The sequence below is a fragment of the Marmota flaviventris genome, chromosome 14, assembly GCF_047511675.1.
Source record: "Marmota flaviventris isolate mMarFla1 chromosome 14, mMarFla1.hap1, whole genome shotgun sequence".
NCBI classification, from domain to species: Eukaryota; Metazoa; Chordata; class Mammalia; order Rodentia; family Sciuridae; genus Marmota; species Marmota flaviventris.
The window spans coordinates 584617-605508 of record NC_092511.1 but is presented as its reverse complement, the minus strand read 5'-3'; the positions used below and the strand labels follow the sequence as shown (position 1 = coordinate 605508).

Genomic DNA, 20892 nt, shown 5'->3' with positions numbered 1-20892 from the left:
TTATATGTAGACTGTTTTCTCCACCACCTTTGCCTTAATGCTGATTTCCCGTGCGGTGTGGACATTGGAGCCCTGTGTGCCGCTGGACGTGAGGGAGGTCTGCGTCCTCCCTGACTCTGGTTTGCCTCTGGGCTGCAGTTGCAGTCCCCTGCAGGTCCAGGCGGCTGACGGCAGTGTCGGGCTGTGTGTGTGTTAAGTGGTTCTGTTTTGCTCTTGGTTTTAAACTAGTGAAGGGCAATTTATCCTCTGCAGACACCCTCCCTGCCGGGAGGTGAGGGAGGCCATTTCTTCACAAACCCTTTCAGCTCCACCTGCCAAGGCCCACCATCCCTTGCTCACTCGGGGGCTCCTGCCCAACTGTCTGCCCTCCCTCCCCAGGTGGTGGGCACAGATTACTGGGGCAGGATCAGGGGGTGGGCTGCTCGTTCCGGAGGCAGTCTTGCTGGAAACTGGCACCTCACAGGGCAGAGCTGGCAGGCGGCCCTGGTCCCAGGCTGGCTGTGCCTAGGTCCTGGTGCTGCTCTAGGTGCCTGGGAAATCTGGTCAGTCTGCCTGCTTGACCACCGCCTCCTGCTCCAGTGTGGAGCTCTCCTGAGGCTCTTTGGCTGCTCTGGCCTTGGGTATTTGGCAGCACAGTTTTGGAAGTTGTGTAGACCTTCTGTGCTGGACCCCCAGTACTTCTGGGGACCCTCCTTAACTTGCGTTTCCTAGTGCGAAGAGTGTTGTAGTCAGAACTCATGGTCAAAGAGGCAACTTCAATAAGGAAGAAGAGCATCATCATTCATTATTGGAAGATCAATACCAGCTGTTCCCACGAAGTTCTGCCTCAGTGTCTTTATTTTTAAACTTTCTTGGGTTTTAATTTCATGTACTTATATATTGCAGTCCTAGGGATCGAACCCAGGGTGCTCTGCCACTGAACTGTACCTCCAGCCCTCTTGTATTTTTTTATTTTGAAGCAAGCTCTTGCTAATTTGCCCAGGTTGGCCTTGAATTTGGGATCCTCCTGCTTCAGCCTCCCAAATGGCTGGGATTACAGGTTAGGGCCACACCCGAGGGCTTCACACATACTTATGCAGTGATTCTGTCCACTTTATAGAAGAAGAAACCCAGGCACAGAAAGGTCGTCCTCTCACACAGGTGGCACTGGCGTCAGGCCCCCACAAGCTGCCTGCCTTTCCAGGCTGCCGGGCACTGCTGGGCTCTGGCCCGGGTGTCCAGCCAAGGTGCAAAGGCTCGAGACTATTGTGAGGTCACCTCAGTGGATTTGCTCAGAGGGAGGAGGGCAAGGACCACTGGGATGGATTGCAGCAGCCCAAGAGCACCTTCAGTTCTGTAAACCAGGTCCTGCACCAGACATCAGTTGAATACAGTGAAGCACTTTGTCCTGCAGAAACTGTGGCATGAGAAGTGCTGGGGCAGAACGTGCTGTCCATGCAGGGGGATCGCTAGGTGACTCGCCACCAGGGCAGGGCTTTGCAGGGAGGTGTCTGCTGAGGGGAGTGGAGGGATCTGGACCTTCAGTCCACCTGCCGCAGAGATAAAGCCCAGTGGATTATCATAAGCCACAGTAGCAGCCATGTCGGAGGTGGGAGCCGTACTCCTGCAGAGCGCCCCCAGGTCACCAGAGATCTGCTGCTGGGCTGTGGTGTGAGGAAGCCCTGGCAGGTCAGGCCCAAAGCCCACACGCACACCAGGGGGACTGTGTTGAGAGCCTTCACCCCTCAGATGGGCTCAGGACCAGCAGGCCACATTCCGGGCTGTCTTAGCCACATGGCACGAACTCAGACCCGCGTGAGAGGGTGAGTGCAGGCAGGTTCCAGCAGACTTTCCTGTGGACCCTGAAATATGGATTCCATGTGATTTTCATTTCTCACAACTCATTCTTCCTTTGGAGATTTTACCATTTAAAAATATGGACTGCATCTTGGGTTCCCAGGCCTCGCAGAGCAGGCCTCAGCTGGCCCCGGAGCTCCTCGGAGAGGCCCGCCGCTCCTTCAGTAAGCGGGTTCTAGGCGGTGAGCGGCTCAGGACACCCTGGGCTTCCTGGTGACCCCTGCCTATGTGACTTCAGGACTTCCAGAAGCCTGTCTGTGTGATCTCATCCCAGGCATCTTGTGTGTGTGCAGGGAGACGCTCACGTTTCCTCCAGGCTTAGAAGCAGAGTGCGGCCCCTGCTCCCTGGGCAGTGGGGGAGGCAGAGTTCGCCCCTGGTGGGTCCCCCTGCTTTTGATCCTTTTGAGATGCAGAAAGGACCCTTCGCAGGGCGGAGCCTGTTGTGTCCTGCTGTGTTGTCTTCCAAAGCAGTCGGGGCTGTAGGCCTGGCTTCACGTGCCCCTGTTTCTCTTACCCATCTGCAGAGTGCCCTCGCCTGTGCTAACACTCCTCCATGTTTCTTGTTTCAGCTATTTGTACAAGAATGAGATCCAGTCAATTGACAGGCAAGCGTTTACGGGACTTGCCTCTCTAGAGCAACTGTAAGTGCCCTCTCCTCTGTGCTTCCGTGTCCTGGATGACACCTGCCTCTTTGCCCCCATGGGAGGAGCTGTGGAGCTGGTTGCATGATGCATGTTAGCTCCACGAGGTGTCGGAGGCCGTGCATGTTGCTGTGAGGGCCTGAGGGGCCATTCCCCGTCTGTGCCACCTCCCACCCGGTCCACCCTTCACCCACCCAAGAGCAGAGGTTTGCTGGGCTGCTTCTGTGCCCCAGACCCAGAGTGGACACTCATGGTTCCAAGAACAATAAGAGGGATGGATTCCCTGTTTCATGGTGAAAACTGCTCATGTTTCAAGGGAGAGACAGATGTGCATACAAGAGCCAGTGGTATTGTCCTGGGCCTCGTGGGGCCTGGTGGTTCCCACTGCACATTATTTCCCTTTTGGAGACCGGGCACGTTCCCCTGAGCTGCGGGGCCAGTCCTCTTTATGACAGAGCCTCACTCAGAGACTGGCCTCACACTTGCATCCTCTTGCCTCAGCCTCCTGAGTGGCAGGATTGCAGCTGGGCACCTCTGCTCCTGGCTGCATTATTTCCTCTTTGTGACTGTGCATGTGGGGTTAGCTTCTTCAACCATGATGCCATGATGTGGAAGAAGACAAACTTTCCTCTCCTTGCTGGATTAGTTAGTGGAGTTGCCTGTGACTTAATGCTGTTTCTTTGGCTACAAGTGAACTTGTACTTTGCTATAAAGTCAGCATGTTGATTTCTGAGTAGAAAGTTCTGGTAAAACCAGCAATGTCTTTCTGTCAAGTGAACCTGCCAGTCCTCCAGGGACTGCAGTCACTGCAGTTAACGCCCCTCAGGGATGGAGGGCAGCGGCTTGCCCTGCAGTGGGAGGTCTTCTGCTCCAGCCCTGAGTCTGCCTTCACCTGTCACGGGGTGACTGGGCACAGCAGGCAGAGCTGGAGGCCGCCCTGGAGCCTGGAGCTGCAGGAGCACACTCAGGGCACCTGAGTCCATGCATCTGAACAAGAGCCTCCTTCAAGTGAGAGCAGGTCTCCTGGGCTTAACACAGGGGGCACCAGTATGTGGGTGCAGAAGTCCTGTGTAAGGTGCGTGCAGTCTGTGCTCACATGGGGAGGTGGAGAAAGCACCCAGGGCCTTTGCAAAGGAACAAGCCCTGTGTGCAGCGAGGTATTCATGCCGTGGGGATGTAATGGTAGTTGGGGCAGCTGTGGAAGCCTGAGGGTGCTGGGGTGCGAGGCAGCCTCAGGGGGTGGGGCGCCTGTGAGCTTTGAGGAAGGAGGGGCCCAGGGTGGGGGAAGCGAGGCAAGGGAGGAGCTGTTCCTGCTGCAGGAACTTGGGCTTCACTCCACGCTGGTCTCAGTGCATCCAGGAGGACCAGAGGCAGCTGCCTCTGGCAGCATTAGGGTGACCTGCCTGTCCACAGCGGCTGGGCTCACAGCCTCTCCACCGGGTATGCAGACTGAGGCTGGGAGGGCCAGCACTCTGTGATTGGGAACCCCACCCCTGTGCCCTGAGCCCACTCCAGCCCCAACCTTAGAAGATGTGCATTCACACCAGCCACTGGGAGCTGGGAAGCACGAGCCCGGAGCACGGCTGGGAGGCCACGAGGTCTTTGAGAGTCTCTGAGCTGTTCTTTGGGAAGCTGTTGGTACGGATCAAAAGCCTGCCAGAGTCAGGAGCTTGGATCTGAGCTCAGGGTGTCCTCCATGCTCATGGGGAGTCACTTCCTGTCCTGTTTCCTTGGCTGTCCAGGGAGGGGTGAAGGCGCCCATGGCTGTCCAGAACCCCAGCCATACAGGGTTCCAACTCCTGATGGCAGCCTTCTGTTGGTGCCTTCTAAAGCAGGGCATCTGGGTCCTCCTGCCCTCTACTGGAGAGCCTACCCTGTGGGTCAGGGTGAGAGGACCCTGCAGGGCCTGGCACGGCCCCTTTCTTTATCCTGTGGGCCCTCTCCCCTGTGTAGCTCAGGACTCCCCTGCTGGAGTTAGCAGAGCCCTTCCTCTGGTGTCCGTGCTGGGCACAGGAGCCCAGGCCCACCCAGGTCCATGCTCTGGACCCCTGCTGCCCAGTACAGATGCAGCGCCCTATGACGTGGACTGAGGATTTTTGTTTGGTCCTATCTCCTTGGGGACCACTTGGGCAAATGCCATCCCGTGACATCCACTGGCCTTCCTCTTCCTGTGGCACTCCTTCCTTGTCTTGTGTGGAGGGCAGTGGGCACAGACCTACCCTAGGAGAGGCAAGGAGGCCACGGAGTACTGAGCTCCTGCACAGGAGTGGCCAGCCTGGGTGGCCTTCAGAGACCTGAGCAGCTATACCTGGGGAGCTACCAGGGCAGGAGTTGAGGTGACAGAGATGTTGGAAAGTGGTCACCTGGGGTGGGCCGGCTTTGGTTGGGATTTGTGGTAGGGCAAGGCGTTGGTCCTGCCGCTCATTTTGACCTCTAGCCCCCGAGGGTGGGGATTGGGGGCTGTCTCCATGCCAGTGCAGGCAGAGATCTACCTTAGAAGCATCGTGAGGTGTGTGAGAAGCACAACGGTGTTTCACTTGAGGAAAAAAATCCCACCAATTTGACTTCCAAAGTGAGAAACTGGTATGCAGCAGAATCAATTAATTGCACCAGAAATCCACAAATTGCGGAAAGCAGGGAGATGTCCTAAATGGGGAGACGTGTGGACGAAGGTACTTTGCACTGGGGGGACCCTGGAGGAAAGGGGCCTCGGACTCGGCGTGGTGCCATTTCCCCTGTGGCCTCTGGTGCCATCTCAGTGTGCTGACACAGCATCCAGGGACCTGCCGTGCATGGAGGTTGGAGAGGGGGTTCCTGTGTCTCAGGACTGCGTGTCTGTGCTTGTCCATCTGTGGGCTCAGGGAGGCCCAGCCAGCAGCCAAACCCGCTTCCACCGCTCGGCATCTGCGTGACTTCAGCCGAGCTTACGCCTCCTGATTGATCCCAGGAAATCCAGAGTTGTCTATTGACTTACAGACGTGAAATGACTTAGAAAAAGATTTTTGACAGAGAATCTAGGTCTGAAAGTCATTAAATTGATCCCACTGTTTCCTTTTCTGAACTCCAGATACCTGCACTTTAACCAAATAGAGACTCTGGACCCAGCCTCCTTTCAGCACTTACCCAAGCTCGAGAGGCTGTGAGTTGACTTTTGTTCTTCCTTTAAGGCCCTCGGGGTGTCTCCCAGGCAGGCTGGACGGTGTCCTCTGCCTCAGTGCGGGGGGTCCTGGGCCCCGGGCAAGGCCTCTTGGGCTCTCTCTAACCCTCCACTGTCCTCCCTGGGCTCGCCCTGCTCACTGCCCCTGTGGGTCTGCCTTCCTGGCCTAACGCTTCCAAGGTGGGATCTGAATCTCTCTCTCCTGGGCATGGTGATGGAACAGGAAAAAGATCCGGTTGTTTTTCTGAACTCCAAAGCATCCTGGAATCCATGTCTATTAAATAAATGTGGGATCAATAAGAATTCTTAGAAGTTTGTGTATTTGCTTGTCCTCTTTTCTACATCTCTAAGAAGTTTTCCTAAAAATGGGTTTGTCACATTCTCTTTCAACAGATTTTTACATAACAACAGGATCACACACTTGGTTCCTGGGACATTCAATCACTTGGAGTCCATGAAAAGATTGTGAGTAGGAAGCCGTCTCCACAGGGCCCTGCGGCCTTCCGTCCCTCGTCCCCTGTCCTCCCCCTCGTCCCCTGTCCTCCCCCTCGTCCCCTGTCCTCCTGGTGCTGCAGCTCAGAGCGCACTGGGGAGTTGGCGCCCGGGCGGGGCTGAGCCCCGCCTAGTGCGGGTGCTGGGCCCACCTGGCAGCCTTCTCACCTGAGAACCAGGTACCCCGAAGGTGCCTGTCTGCAGAGGCTGGCCAGAGAGTGCCGGGAGTGGGGCTGGCGCACATCTGAGCCCACGTCCTGGAGAAGGCAGGTGGGGTGTGGTCTTCCCTGCAGGCACCAGGCCCCGAGTGGGGGCTTGCGATGATTCCCAGTGCAGACCCTCACAGCAGCCCTGGGCGTGATCCTGCTCCCATCTCAGGCCTTCTCCCAGGTGGGGACAGTGCCCACAGAAGTCCTGCTGGTTCACCTGTTGAGACCATGGGCAGGCCTCGTGGTGCTTCCACCAGACACTTCCTGGGACAGCCTGGGCCCAGGCAGGAGGTGCCCCTGCCTCACTCCCCAGGGAGGGAACGCCCTGGTGCCTGGGGCGGGAGGCTCGGGGAAGGACAGCTGCATGGCTTACGTCACTGACCTGTGGAACAGCTCTGCCTAGTCTCCAGGGACTCCTGACCTGTCCACCCCCGTGTCCCTTTCTTTGGAATTTAAAGCTGCAGTCCTGTCCCTCTTCAGGGCCTTGGGGGTCTTCTTGGGTGGATGTGTGTACCCGGCAGGACGGGAGGGCTTGGGGCTCCTCCCGTTGTATGCAGAATGGACTGCCTGGCAGGCTGTGGGTCAGGACCCCGAGCCTAGGAGTCCCACGGCTTCTAGTTCTCACCGGCTGCCCCTTCTTCCCACAGGCGACTGGACTCCAACGCACTTCACTGTGACTGTGAGATACTGTGGCTGGCAGATCTGCTGAAGGCTTATGCGCAGTCTGGGAACGCACAGGCGGCGGCCACCTGCGAATATCCCAGACGCATCCAGGGAAGATCGGTGGCGACCATCACCCCAGAGGAGCTGAACTGTGGTGAGTGGGTTCTGCGCCCAACCAGGCTGCGTCACCCAGCAGGTCAGCACCTGCTGGTCAGCCTGTGCCTGCAGCCACCATCACGCAGTCTGCCAAGCCTCAGGTCCAGGTGGGCGAAGCCTCTGCTTCGTGAGGCTCTGCCCTGCCGTGTCTTGAAGAAGCAGCTGAGCCCCTTTGCAGGTTTCTTCGCAGAAATAAGCAAACTCCCTGCCACTACCCCTCCCGTGGCTGCAGCTACCCCAGGGGCAGAACTCACCTGGGGGTGGGGGGGGCACCAGGCCTGGCATCTCCTGGACCGGCAGAGCTCTGCCTGGCTCCTGAGTTGTGACTTGGTGTCCTCTGCCTGTCCTGCTGCTGCCTTCAACCCAGAGGTGCCCCACACCTTCCTGCCAGCCATCCCATTTCGAAGGCTCTGGGGAGCCAGCTGGGAGCCTCCACAGGGTGTCAGAGCTGAGGGTGCACTGGGGAGAGCCTCACCACGGCTCTGCGGCCTGCCTGCCAGCAGCTAATTGCTATTGTAGCCGCTCTGTTGAGGTGTTGTGCACACATGGGACACGCCACCTTGTTGAAATGTGCAGCTTAGTGGGTTTTAGGATATTTACAGAGCTGTGCAGCCTGAGCGATGAAACAAATAGTAACGGGTTTTTAAATAGCAGTGGAGAGCCAAGGGGGATTTAGAAAATGAGGTTCGAGGTTTATGCTCTATAAAGAACTACATCAGGGGAGGGTGCTGGAGGCCAGCCCACGGCCGCAGCAGTGAGGACCATGAGGAGGCAGACACGTGGACAGCAGGCAGAGGAGTGGTGTTCCTGGCCTGGGCTGCTGCACAGGAGTCTGTGCTGACGGCCTCGCCCTGCAGGCCTGAGGGCCGTGCAGGGCACACACTCAGCACATGCTTGCTCTTCCCTGTGTGGTGCCCTCAGCTTGCAGGAAACCTCAAGGCTGGGTTAGTTGACGGCTGGCCAGGCAGGGGGACACAGGCCTGCCCCTTCCTCAAGCCCAGTTCCTCACAGGAGCCTGTGGAGCTGGCAGCTGCATGCACAGCTCGAGCCCACGAGGGACGGCTGCTGGGACACGGTGCCTGGACAGCTGGGTGCTGATGGATATGGAGCTAGGAGCCTCTGGCCTCAGGGACGTGAGGGTGGCTCCTGGCCATTCCCAAGCGGTGGGAGGGACGGCCCTCCTCAGGGTGGGGTAGGACAGCTGCCGCAGCAGGCCCCTCCTTGCCCATCCTCTCGGGGCCACCAGCCAAGGAGCCACAGCTGCTGCTCTCGTGTTTGCTGGAGCAGAGTCCGTGCAGCACCCTCTCGCAGGCGTTCCCCTAGCTAAAGGGCGCTCGCGCACCACGTGAAGGTCATCCCTGATGCTTTCCTGGCCACCCCCAAGCCAGCCCTCTGACATCCTCAGCCTGGCACCTGGGAGCTGGAGGGTGCTGTGAAGTTTCCGGGCAGAGCTGTCTCTGCAGGGAGTGTTTGTGGTCATGCTGCGCGTTTGGGAGTTTTCTCTTGATGGTAGGGATTCCACCTGCGTTCTTATTTGTCCACTCTGTGGTTTAGACTGAGAAGGTTTTCCCTCTTTGTCGGGCACAGAGAGGCCTCGGATCACGTCAGAGCCGCAGGATGCGGACGTGGTGCCCGGGAACACTGTGTACTTCACCTGTCGGGCGGAAGGCAACCCCAAGCCTGAGATCATCTGGCTTCGAAACAAGTGAGTTGGGAGTTGGTGAAACGCTCTTCACGCTGGGAGCACAGTGCTTCTGAGTCTCGTGCTGTGTCCAGGGGCTCAACGGTCACCACCCTGCCAGACACCATCTGATCTTCCTCTGCCAGCTGGGGAAGGCGTAAGGGAGACGCAGCGCCCAGGTGAAGTGGTGCCTCCTTCCTGGGCTCACTCCGAGGCCAGCCACAGACCTGGCCCTCATCACTCCCGGCCTGGCCAGAACCGGGCCGTGTCCTGCTGGTTGGTCTCTGGCCACCCTCTTCCTCGGGCAGGGCCTCCTGGTGTCTGACCGTTGCGTTAGCAGGCTTTGGACCTGGGCTTGGTGGCCAGACCTGAGGAGTGTCCTGGGGCAGTGTCTCCAGCAACACCAGTGTGGGAGGAGGGCTGTGCTCCTCAGGTACTGGGGTTCAGCCCTCTTGACCCAGGGCACTCCCTCTCCTTCTGAAAGCATTTCCAGGGGCTGATAAGCTGGGGATGGCTCCAGGACAACCAAGGGAGGTCCTGGAAGCTGACCCTTACATGCAGGCCAGACCGAGGTGGGCCCCAGTGTGGGGAGCACCTAGTCCCCAGCTGGGTCTGGATGTTGTGCGGAGGGGAGAGGGAAGGTAAGGAAAGGGAAGAAAGGACCGCAGTGAGGTAGGGATTGGGTTGTGTGTGGGCAAAGGACTGGGGGCATCTGGCCAGGTGACTGGAGGGCACCTGGGGGCAAGTCCCTTGTCCATGTTGACGTGAAGCACTTTTAAGCATCTGTTTTGAAAAAGGAATCCTTAGGAGGAAGTCCTGAGCATCCCCAGGTGCGCGAGCCAGGGGACCAAGAGGCGCCCTTGAGCCTCGTCTTACCGTTGGTCAGGCTCCCCATGAGCTTGCTGGCCACGTCCAGGCTGGAAGGAGCCTATCTCAGATCAGAGCCACATCAGGGCCAGGCAGCTCAGAAAACACCCAGTGGCCCTTCTTCCAGCCAGGGCCAGATCTCAGAGCACATTCTCCATCTCGGGTGAAGCCGTATTGACAGGCGAAGGTGAGAGTGGCCAGGTGACACCGGATACCTGTCAGGGCCTGGTCGAAAGGCGGCGCAGAATAGGGGAAGTTGTTGGAGGTTTGTGCCAAGTCCAGAGCTCTGGTCCTCCTATCTGAAGGGTCACATCAGCCCTGGGCTAAGTGTGAGACGCTGTCCAACTCCTCAGAAACCTCGTTGCCTCGGGTGGCTGGGGTCAATGATGAGACTTACAGTCCAGAATAGGACATTGTTATATTTCAGTGGTAGAGAAGCATAAACTTGGTCCAGAACCTTCATAGTGATATTTTATAAATGAGAAACTCAATGCTGAAAGATACGATCGCAGCAGCTCCAAATGTGTCAGAGCGGGAGCCGACCTTGTGAGGTGTGACCTGTGCCCGCCTGCCTCCCCTGGGCAGCCTCCCCTGGGGGCCTCCTCTGCTGTCTACCTGCCGCCAGTGGCTCACCTAGTGTCTAGGAAGGGACTGGGCCACGTCAGTACATGCCACCCCTGGGCCCAGGTGACGAGGTGAAAGCCTGGGCCGGGATGGGTTTCCTGGGTGTTCTCTGGCGGGCACAGCAGATGGTGAGCAGGCGGGTAGAGGCGGTTGTGCCGCGGGAGCCAGCCTCCCTCTTGGGAGCTCGCCTGTGCGTTTCCCAGATGCCTGGGAAGTGCTTTCAGTTCCTTCTGCCCTCGTGATGGGGCACAGTCCCCACTTTGCCGGTGTCTTAGGGAGCCGAGGCAGAGGTTGGCCAGGCTGAGGCCTGTGTTGCTTGAACTTTTGAAGTGGTTGCTCCATCCTGATGACCTGGTGGCACAGACTTCTCTCTAGATCTGCTGCTTTCTGCAGCTGAATGCAACAGCCTGTTCTCGTGCCATCTAAGGGACGGCAGCCTGCCCTGCCCCCTCTTCATGTGCATCCAAACAGAGAGGCCTCAGGCAGATTCACACAGTGGTCAGATGCTAAAGGTGGCCGGGCTGGACAAGGAGCCGATGCATGCTGGCCTTTCTTGCTGTTCAGGGTGGCAGGAGATCACAGTGAGGACTGAGGCCTGGGCCCCACAGCCTGGGTGTAGCAGTGGTCCTTGCCCCTGGAACAGGGCAGGCACAAGGGCCCACCGAATCCCCAAAAGGGACCGAGCAGCAGCTTCTGGGGTTTTGGTTCTTGTTTGTGATGGGGTCAGTCCCCCGCCTCTGCCTCCCAGGTGCTGGGCCACAGGGTGCTCCCACGCCCATTGGTCTTGGGACTACAGACAGGTGTATCTCTCGCCTTTGGTGATTTCTTTTTATTTAATTTGCCAAAAACAAAGGAAAATTTTCTTCTGAATTTCCCCCATCTTGCTGCTTCTTCCCACTAGGAATGACAACCACTTTGGAAGGGTGAGGTGGGTTGAACGTGGGGTAGTGCGAACACCTGTGTGCACTGAGAGGCGCTTTCTCAGAAGTGCAGCTAAGGAACGGGCGTCCTGCAGTCAGGTCTTGCCCTCCCGCACCTCTCCCTGCTGCCTGCACTCTGGGCTGCTGGGACCCTGTGCTGGGGCTGCCTGTGTCTGGGATGGGCGAGGCACAGCCTGTGCACAAGCATTCGAGAGCATCAGATCTCTGTGTTTGCAGTAATGAGCTGAGCATGAAGACAGACTCCCGCCTAAACCTGCTGGACGATGGGACCCTGATGATCCAGAATACGCAGGAGACAGACCAGGGCATCTACCAGTGCATGGCGAAAAATGTAGCTGGAGAAGTGAAGACACAGGAGGTGACCCTCAGGTACTTTGGGTCTCCAGGTACGTGGAGGGCATTGCACAGGAGCCATCCTGACCATCTGCTTCTCCTTTCCTTGCACCCCAGCCCCGTAAAGTAGGAAGCATTAATCTCACAGTGGACACAGGGTTGTTGCTCGAGACTCCCAAAGGACTGGGTCCTAGGTGATTAATGAGGGGGCCTCTGGCCTGTGGTCAGCTCAAATCCAGGGACATGCTAGGACACTCCAAGGCAAATGCAAAGGCAGCCGTGGTCTTGCAGGATTCTGAAAATTACTGTATCATGAACTACTGAAGGCTGAAGCTACTCTTTCTACCTTTTTCTCCAAAATGTCATCACCCGTCTTAATCATGTGCTCCTGGTTTTCTTTGTGCTTTTCAGTCTGTGAAACATATCTTTCTGAGTTCTCTCTTCCTTGCTGTAACACAGAGCAAATCCGTTTACCAATGTCGAGTCTTGGACAGCACCCTTGGAAACCATTACTAGTGTCCTACAGGACACTGAATGTTCACAGGAAGTGGAGTAAACAAAGACTGGAAGTGGCCTTCTGTGGACAGCCAAGTTTTGCAAACAAACAGACAGTGAAAAAATAATTGACTTTGGAGATTTTTGGATCTCAGATATGTGGCTAAAGGTTGTTGGCCCAAAGAAACACAGACAAAAGATCTGTACACATGTATGTCCTGTTACATGCTTTAGAAAGTTTCTATGGGTTAAATTCCTACTGGGCTAATTTCTTCGTGGAAGAGTACGTACAGTTTACAGTTTGGGTTTGGGCATGAATGGCTGTATTTGTCCAGGTGGGCTCTCGGTTCTGTCCCTACCCTGCCCACCAGTGTGCGAGGGCTCTATTTCCATTCACACCCATAGAACACATAGTAAATGTGTAGAATTCATTTATTTTTTATAGATTTAGATTTGAAAAATATTATCTCAATGTAGTTTTCATTTTTCTTTTTGTGATGAAATTGACATTTTATAAGGTCTGAATATAATTTAGAGACTATATTTTGTGCCAGTAGGAGCTACTGGCTTAGCAGGATGGGCACCGTGCATGTAGAGCCAGCTGGAGTGAGCTCAGGGGGCCGGGAGTCTACCCAGGAGATGGGCAGGTGCTCACCTGGCGCTGCAGCTGCTCTGGGCAGAGGTGCCCTTCCCACCTATGCCCTGGATCCTCGTTATCTGCACATTTCTTGATAAAAAGAACGATCGCAAGAAAGTAAGCTCATAAATTCTGTTCCATGTGGTTGAGATCACTGGAATGGATGAACAGCCTCAACCGAAACTATCAAGAAAACAAAAAAAAAACAGTGAAACTGGAAGAAATTAACTGAGGTTTTCTGTTTGTGACAGCGCGACCGGCTTTTGTGATCCAGCCGCAGAACACGGAGGTGCTGGTGGGAGAGAGCGTTACGCTGGAGTGCAGCGCCACGGGCCACCCCCCACCGCGGATCTCCTGGACCCGAGGGGACCGCACAGCCCTGCCCGCCGACCCCCGGGTGAACATCACACCCTCTGGTGGCCTGTACATACAGAATGTGGCCCCCGGAGACAGCGGGGAGTACACCTGCTTTGCCTCCAACGGCATCGACAGCATCCACGCCACCGCCTTCATCATCGTCCAGGGTGAGCACCGTGTGCGTGTCAGGGCCACTGGCTCTGCAGCCTGACCGCCTCCTCAGCGCTGTCCCCACAGCCCCTCTGGAAGCTGCCTGCGCCTGCTGTGGCTCCACCAAAAGCCCCGGCCTTTGTCCCCTGGCTCCCTTTGTTACTTTTTTTTTTTAATTTTAAGCTTTTATTTATTTATTTTTAGATTTTTAAAAAAATTTTAACTACATGACAGCAGTGGAAAACATCACAATTCTTATTACACATATAGGGCACAATTTTTCATATCTCTGTATATAAAGTATGTTCATGCCAATTTATGCCTTTTGGGGTTTTTTTGCATTACAATTCTTAATACACATATACCACAATTTGACTTGAATTGGGTGTCAACATACTTTTTTTAATATTTATTTTTTAGCTGTAGTTGAACACAATACCTTCATTTATTTATTTATTTTTATGTGGTGCTGAGGATTGAACCCAGGGCCTCGCATGTGCTAAGTGAGCGCTCTGCCCTGAGCCACAACCACAGCCCCTGTCTTTGTTTTTGCCGACAGCACTCACTCACCCACTCGACTGATCGCCATGACCATTGATTGCTGGTTTTCTTCAGCACGGGGCTTTGCCTGTGGGCTGTGGTGTGGACAGCCCTGAGCACTGGGGGACATGAATGCCTGTGTCCTCTGGTGGCCATCAGTCCTGTACCTTTCAGGCAGCTTTCAGTCCTGCCCTGAGGTCAGCATCTGAGCGCAGGACCCTGGGGAGTAGGCAGCTTTAAGATCATTGCAGTGCGTTTCCAAGCCACTTAGTCGATCCTAAACTGAGTAAGAACTTTTAGATGAGATGCCAAGTGGGGTGTCCGTCAGGAAGCCCTGAACAATGCCCAAGAACAGACTGTGGACGACTCGTTCCCTTGCCCACGGCTCTTCCTCCAGCTGGGTCCTGCCCCCGACAAGCTGAGACTCTGTTTCCCTGTGCCCAAGGCCATTGTTGTGGGCTTCTCCTTCCTTGAGCTTGGCCCTTCTGTGAGATGGGCTTCCACTCTGCCCGTCGCTTGCTGTCATCAGCAGCGGTGACAACTTCCCACTGCACCCAACTGCACCAGGTGGGGTTTTAACATTTGCAAACACTAATTTAGATGAAGGAACCAGTGTCTTTTTGCTGGTCTGTCTCAAGGCTGAGCTACCCTGTCCTCCCTCTCTGGACACATTGCAGCTGCGTCTGCTGGTGCACAGAGCTGTAGTGCAGACCTCTCTGTGATGCTGAGGACACACCCCTCTTTCTGGGTTCCTTCTGCTTTGCTGCCTGGGTCTTCCTCCAGTGCCTCCCCCTTTCACACCTGCAGGTGGACAGTGCACCACGGTGTGTCCTGTTGCAGCCCTGGGCACTTCCTGGTGCAGCGTTTTTGTCCGGTGCGCTCCTTCATTGCCCATTTAAATGTTCTTCCTTCTGAAGCTCTTCCGCAGTTCACTGTGACTCCTGAGGACAGAGTGGTCATTGAGGGTCAAACGGTTGATTTCCAGTGTGAGGCGACAGGCAACCCGCAGCCAGTCATCGCTTGGACCAAGGGAGGTAAAACACCAGCCCGGGCCTGCAGGGCCCACAGCTTCAGGACATGAGAAACCAGCTCTTGCAAACCTGGCATCTCCCAGACAGGGCGAGCAGAGGCCATGCCCCACGGGTCCACAGCACAGGTGGCCAGAAGGCCACGAGGCTTTGTCCTTGCTAAAGGGACTTGGGGCGCTTGCCTCCTGGATCTATACATCTTGCCTTTAGTCAGAAGCCTCCCATCTCATAGCATGAGGGATGCAGCTCTCTGGGTCCCTCATGGCACATGCCGAAGCACACGGCCTCATGCTCACTCTGACACCCAGAGTGCCGGATGCCCTCTGTCCACTTGGTGTCTGGCTGCCAACAGTGTGACTCTTGGGTCCCCCCAGCCACATTTGGGAGAGGCACACAGCCCAGCAGGATGGGGCTGGGGGCGTGCAGGCACCCAGGCTGCTGGGGACACATCTGCCCCAGACTGCCAGCCTTCTGTCCTCAGCCCAGGGGCGTCCTTCCAGACACCGTCCCAGCCACCCTGGCTTGAACAGAGGGCTACCATGTCCACTTGTCCCACCAAGGGACCCAGTTCAGGGCTACTGAAGGACAGACATATTCCTGTCCTCAGGCAGCTACCCTGTGGGCTCTGGAGAGGCTTCTCCACAAAGGAATGTGCCAGGCCCCTGCTTGGGGGAGCCCGGGCTTCTGAGTGCTCCAGCCCCCAGCTCCTTTCCTGTTCTCTCTTCTCAGACACACTTAGGGTCAATCCCTCCAGCCCCTGAGAGTCACCACGCAGTCCTGACCCCCTATTCTCCCCCATTGTGGGTTCTTCTTAGCCCCTTTGCTGGGAGTGGCCAGGTGCAGGACTGTGTTTGATCCCTCCCTGAGCTGATCCCACAGTGTGCGTGGCCTCCCACCTGGGCACTTGAGGGCGTCAGCTGGGTGGAGGGTGACTTGCTCACCCCCAGCTGGGACCAGCCTCCTCCTGGCCCAGGTGAAGCCCAGCTCCTGCAAGGCTGCCATTTCCAGAGAGAAAGTCCTGATGCCCCGCGGCCCGCCTCCTGCCTCACCCAGCCCCTGCCGTGTGACTGACGCTCCCCCTTGCAGGCAGCCAGCTCTCTGTGGACAGGCGGCACCTGGTGCTGTCCTCAGGCACACTGAGGATCTCGGGGGTGGCGCTGCACGACCAGGGCCAGTATGAGTGCCAGGCCGTCAACATCATCGGCTCCCAGAAGGTGGTGGTGCACCTGACCGTGCAGCCCCGAGGTAGGCGCTGCGGGCGGGGTGAGGGGTTGGACCCGGCATTGGGATCTCTGCAGCCCACTCTGCTGCCACCGCCCCGCCCCCTCGTGTTTGATTCCCCACCAGCGTGTTCCCAGGGTGTTTCCGTAGCAGCCCACCCGGGCTCTTTCGCTCTGTCTTAGTGGTGCTTGCACTGAGCGTGGTTAAGTGACCTGCTGATGGGAAGCCCATTGCTTCCCTTTGGTTCACCGGGGACTCTGGGGAAGGACCCCCAGCTGCCCTTGCCTGGTGGGGCTGAGGACTGTCTGGCTCTGCAGACCCCGGGCTGTCCCCAGGCACACTGTCTCCTCTCCCCTTTGCCCTTGGGCTCCTGTCTTCCCTGGGCCTCCTGGAAGTCTCACTTCCTGCTCCTCTAGATAGAGGAGGCCCAGCTGCCCGCTCCCTCCTGGTAGACCAGCATGGAAAGGTCAGGGAGTGTCTCCAGCACAAAGGCCCCTGAGCTGAGGAGGACCGGGCCTCTCAGGCTACACCTGCCATGCACAGAGATGGGGCAGAGGGCAGAGGGTATGTTCAGGGCCCTTGGCTGCCCTGAGAAGATCAAATCAAGACCAGGAGAGCATCCTGGGGGCCTCTGGGGGCCTCGTCCCTTATCAACCCTCTGGGTGGGCTCTGGGCTTTATGGATCTGCCCTTCAAGTCCCTGATTTGTCAGGACCTGTCCTGCTCAGCGAGAGTGCAGGCAGTGGGGTTCTGAGAGGCGTCCAGCCCACCGCTGGTGGCCCCTCCCTTCTCGAATGGCTCTCCAGCCTGCGAGCAGAGGCTCTCTAAGCCGATGGCCCAGTGGAACGTGCAGCCCAGCAGTCTGTCCTGCCCATGGTGTGGGTCAGGGCACTCTGGGCACCTGGGCATGGGGAGTCCTGGGGGCTATTGCAGAGGACCAAGTTGCTGTCCACCTGTGCTGCTGCTCTTGGGGCCCAGGGTAGAAGCAGCGAGATGGAGGGTGGGGGCAGACCACCTCTTGTCCCTCTGGCCCCCTTGCTCTTCCTGGTTGCCACTGGGAGGCCGGGAGGTTTGTCACCCATAGCCTCTGGGTCGGCGTGACTGAGGTGGGGTTTCTGCCGTCCGTGCTTCCTTCTAGTCACCCCAGTGTTCACCAGCGTTCCCAGCGACTTGACGGTGGAGGTGGGCACCAATGTGCAGCTCCCATGCAGCTCCCAGGGCGAGCCACAGCCGGCCATCACCTGGAACAAGGTAGGAGCTGAAGCCACCCCACCTGGCTCCTCTGTGGGCGGAAGGGTGCAGGCTGCCACCTTCTACAGACTTCCTGCAGCAGAAAAAGGCTTGTGTCGCAGGCTTCTCAGGGATACCCTTCCTAGTAGGAGCAGGTGCATGTGGCAGGTCCTCCCTCTCCCTCCAAGCCCCTCTGTAGGTCTGCAGCCTCATGGACAATAAAGACAGTGCTCATTATTTGATTGATCAATTGATTTTTAATTTGCTGTCACTACTCAATCCAATACAAAAATGCTAATTGAACTCAGTGTGGACAGGAAGTGCTCCCTGGGCGACAGGTGGCCATGCCAGGCTCCCCTTAGGGCACAGTTCTCAGGCCAATGATGTCCTGGCCCCCTCCAGCTCCTTCAGCCTGTGGCCTTCTCCACGCACACCTGGACCTGACGTGTGACTTGTCTTTTCTGTCTCCAAGTTGTCCTGGGTCCCAAACACCCTTCACTCAGGGACAGTCCCAGGTGCCCCTCTATCCGGGCCCTGCCACCGTAGCTTGTAGCCCAGGGGAGTTACCCGAGTGTCCCTGCGCTTGTGGTGAAGCCTCTCTGGTACCAGGCTCTGCCCCTGCAAGAGGTGTGTGAGAGTCCTGGGCCCCTCTGCGCACAGCCTGGGACGCTGTCCCGCAGTCCCGGCCGCCCCTCCCCGCTCTCAGGAAAATCCCCTGGTTTCTCAGCTTTGTTGCTGAGACTGTTTTTATTGTTTTGCTCCAGGATGGGGTTCAGGTAACAGAAAGTGGGAAGTTTCACATCAGCCCTGAAGGATTTTTGACCATCAATGACGTTGGAACCGCAGATGTGGGTCGCTATGAATGTGTGGCCCGGAACACGATTGGATACGCCTCGGTGGGCATGGTGCTCAGTGTGAATGGTACGGGGTGCCCGGGAGCTTGGGGTGTGTCCTGCTCTGCCAGCCAGAAGCACAGTGCACAGGCCAGCCCTGTCCCCCAGGTGAATGGCACGGGGAATGATCCAGGGGACGGCCGTCCTTACTCCACAGCCCTGACAGCTGTCAGGGTGTGGCTGGGCCTTCTTTTCGAGCACCTCTGGTAGCACCCCTGTTGTCTCGACCCTCTGCAAGGTGGTCACAAGCCCCATTGGCAGGGGCATCTCTGTGGAGGGCCCTGTGCTCGTGCAGGGCGTCTCTGGGGTTAGCTGCACATGTGCGGGCACGTCCTGTGCTTCCCTCACCATGTGCCTGGACAGTCCTCTCCCTTGATCTGGTCAGTGGCCTGGAATATGGATTCCACCTCATCTGCAGGCACTGCCCTGCTCACACCCACCCTCATGTGTCCTGGTCCCTGACAGCCCTTCCTCGAGGGATTTCGTGAGTCCCATGGTTACAGGCACAGCTCCACAGGCAGCTTTGCAGGCCTCTCACCCGACCTGCCTCCCACATCCCCTGACCCTGCACTGCTGCTGGGCCCCTGGGCTGCAAGGGCTTGCCTCTGGGTATGCGCCTGCCGCCCGCCAGCCTGCTCAAAATGCTCAGGGCCCCTGGATAAGAGGCTCTCGCCCGCCCCTGAGGTCTTGGGCACTGACAGTCCACCTCCTGGCCTCCGGTAGGCCCCAGCTTTGCCTTCTGCGTCCATGTAGTGGCTGGTCTTCCTGAGAACAGATGGGGACAGTGTGTCCCCTCCACACAGAGCTTGGAACACAGTTAAAATGACTTAATTTTTAGCTTGAAGATATCGGCTGCAGACAGGGGTGGGTGTGGCCTGTTCAGGGTGTGCCCCTGACGAGGCTGGGCCAGGCGGGTTCTCCTGAGCCACTTGAATCCCAGACTCACGGGCTTCTGGGATGTGAGCACAGCTGCTCACTTGCCTGGTGCCTGCGCTGCTCTGCTCGGGGTGGATGAGGGGGTCAGTTTTGCCCAGTTGCGAGGGCAGCAGCAGCAGGTGCCAGTCACCGTGAACGGAGGCTGGGACATGGGAGGCTCTGAGCAGGGCCAGTCCCTGGGCCTCATTGCCCAGCCTGCTGCAGTGTGGCCTCCACTCTGGGCATGTGGGAAGCCACTGGGACATGCCCATGGGATAGAGCTGTGAGCGTCCTCCTCTCAGGGGCCACTGCGCCGTGGGCAAGGCTTGTCCACCGGCGCAGGAGTACGGTCCCGAGTCCCACGACAGCCTCACCTCACAGGTGCTGGTAGCATGGAGATGCGCGGCCAGGTCCTGGGATGCTGCCCAGAGCCACTGCAGGGCCAGCCGGAGCCCTTTGGTGCCATTTTCAGTAAAGGAGGCCAGTTTGGGAAGAGGAGGGTCAGGGGCCATTTGGACGGTGAGCCATGGCCTGCAGCAGGCCCTTTGGATGGACGGCTCTGGAGCCCCAGGGAGAGATGAAGGAGAAGTTAGGTCCTGGGACGGTGAGGTCACCTGGGACTGGCCCTGCACCTCGGGGTGAGCCAGCAGCCAGTGAGGCAGGGAGGACAACTGGTGAAAAGACACCCGAGTGACCAGGGAAAAGCTGGCACCAGAGACCCAAGCCTGCTTGAGGAGGCCGTGCTCCCGCAGAGATGAGGGCAGGCGCTGCGCCCGAGGGGGAGGAGGAGGGGGAGGAGGCGTCGGGGCCGCAGGAGTGCGCTGGCAGCTGGCGGAGGACCCCGGGTCTCTGCACTGGGTCTTCCCAGCCAAGAGCAAGTCTGCAGAGAGACGTGGGTCGGGCGGCCTGGCCCTCGGGCCTGCCCGCCCCCAGTGGGACGCAGCTGCAGCCACCCGCCACTGAGGCAGCCTGGCGGGAACCAGGTCCGGTCCTGGCCAGCTCCGCTCACAGCAGCTGAGTAGAGGGCTAAGTGCGTGTGTGGTTGTGCTGTGTGTGGTGCGTAGTGTGGTGTGTATAGTGTGCTTTGTGGAGTATGGTGTGTGTGTGCTGTGTGTATAAGGTGTGCTCTGTGTGGTGTGTTGTGTTAGTGTGTGTACACTGTGCTGTGTGTGGTGTGGTGTTTGTGTATGGTGTGCTGTGTGTGGCATTTGTACACAGCTGTGTGTACACTGGTGTCTGTGGTGTGTTGTATGTGTGCACTGTGGTGTGTGCTGTGTGGTATGTGTACACTGCTGCATGTGCCATGTGTTGTAGTGTGTGCTGTGTTGCGTGTGTGTGCTGTGTGCTGCATGTGCCATGTGGTGCCGTGTGTGGTGGTGTGGTGTGTACACTGTGCTGCATGTGCCATGTGGTGTGGTATGTGTGTGTTATGTGGTGTGCGTACATTGTTCTTGTGTGTGCCGTGTGGTGTGGTGTGTGGTGCTGTGGTGTGGTGTGTGGTAGTGTGGTAGGGTGTTGTGTGGTGTGTGGTGGTGTGGTGTTGTTGTGTGGAGTGGTGTGTGGTGTGTGGTGGTGTGTGGTGGTGTAGTATGTGTGTGGTGTGGTGTGTTGTGGTGTGGAGTGGTGTGTGGTGGCGTGGTATGGTGTGGTGTGTGGTGGCGTGGTATGGTGTGGTGTGTGGTGGCGTGGTATGGTGTGCTGTGTGGTGGCGTGGTATGGTGTGCTGTGTGGTAGTGTGGTATGGTGTGGTGGGTGGTGGCGTGGTATGGCGTGGTGTGTGGTAGTGTGGTATGGCGTGGTGTGTTGTGGTGTAGTATGTGTGTGGTG

The 20892-nt window shown here is 57.5% G+C and overlaps 1 protein-coding gene across 2 annotated transcripts in view; it reads left to right on the top strand.

The window, feature by feature from the left end:
* The window catches only part of Pxdn (peroxidasin), a 75762-nt gene that overhangs the window by 37306 nt on the left and 17564 nt on the right, over positions 1 to 20892 (top strand). Inside the window, exons 4-14 of one of the 2 annotated variants that reach the window (XM_027937767.2) lie at positions 2406 to 2477; positions 5545 to 5616; positions 6028 to 6099; positions 6983 to 7152; positions 8742 to 8859; positions 11484 to 11653; positions 12984 to 13256; positions 14697 to 14813; positions 15894 to 16052; positions 17166 to 17278; positions 18022 to 18178. In XM_027937767.2, coding sequence (XP_027793568.1) covers positions 2406 to 2477; positions 5545 to 5616; positions 6028 to 6099; positions 6983 to 7152; positions 8742 to 8859; positions 11484 to 11653; positions 12984 to 13256; positions 14697 to 14813; positions 15894 to 16052; positions 17166 to 17278; positions 18022 to 18178 — 1493 coding nt within the window. The remainder of the gene's footprint in view (positions 1 to 2405; positions 2478 to 5544; positions 5617 to 6027; positions 6100 to 6982; positions 7153 to 8741; positions 8860 to 11483; positions 11654 to 12983; positions 13257 to 14696; positions 14814 to 15893; positions 16053 to 17165; positions 17279 to 18021; positions 18179 to 20892) is intronic. The other variant, XM_071601306.1, reaches the window with a different exon arrangement.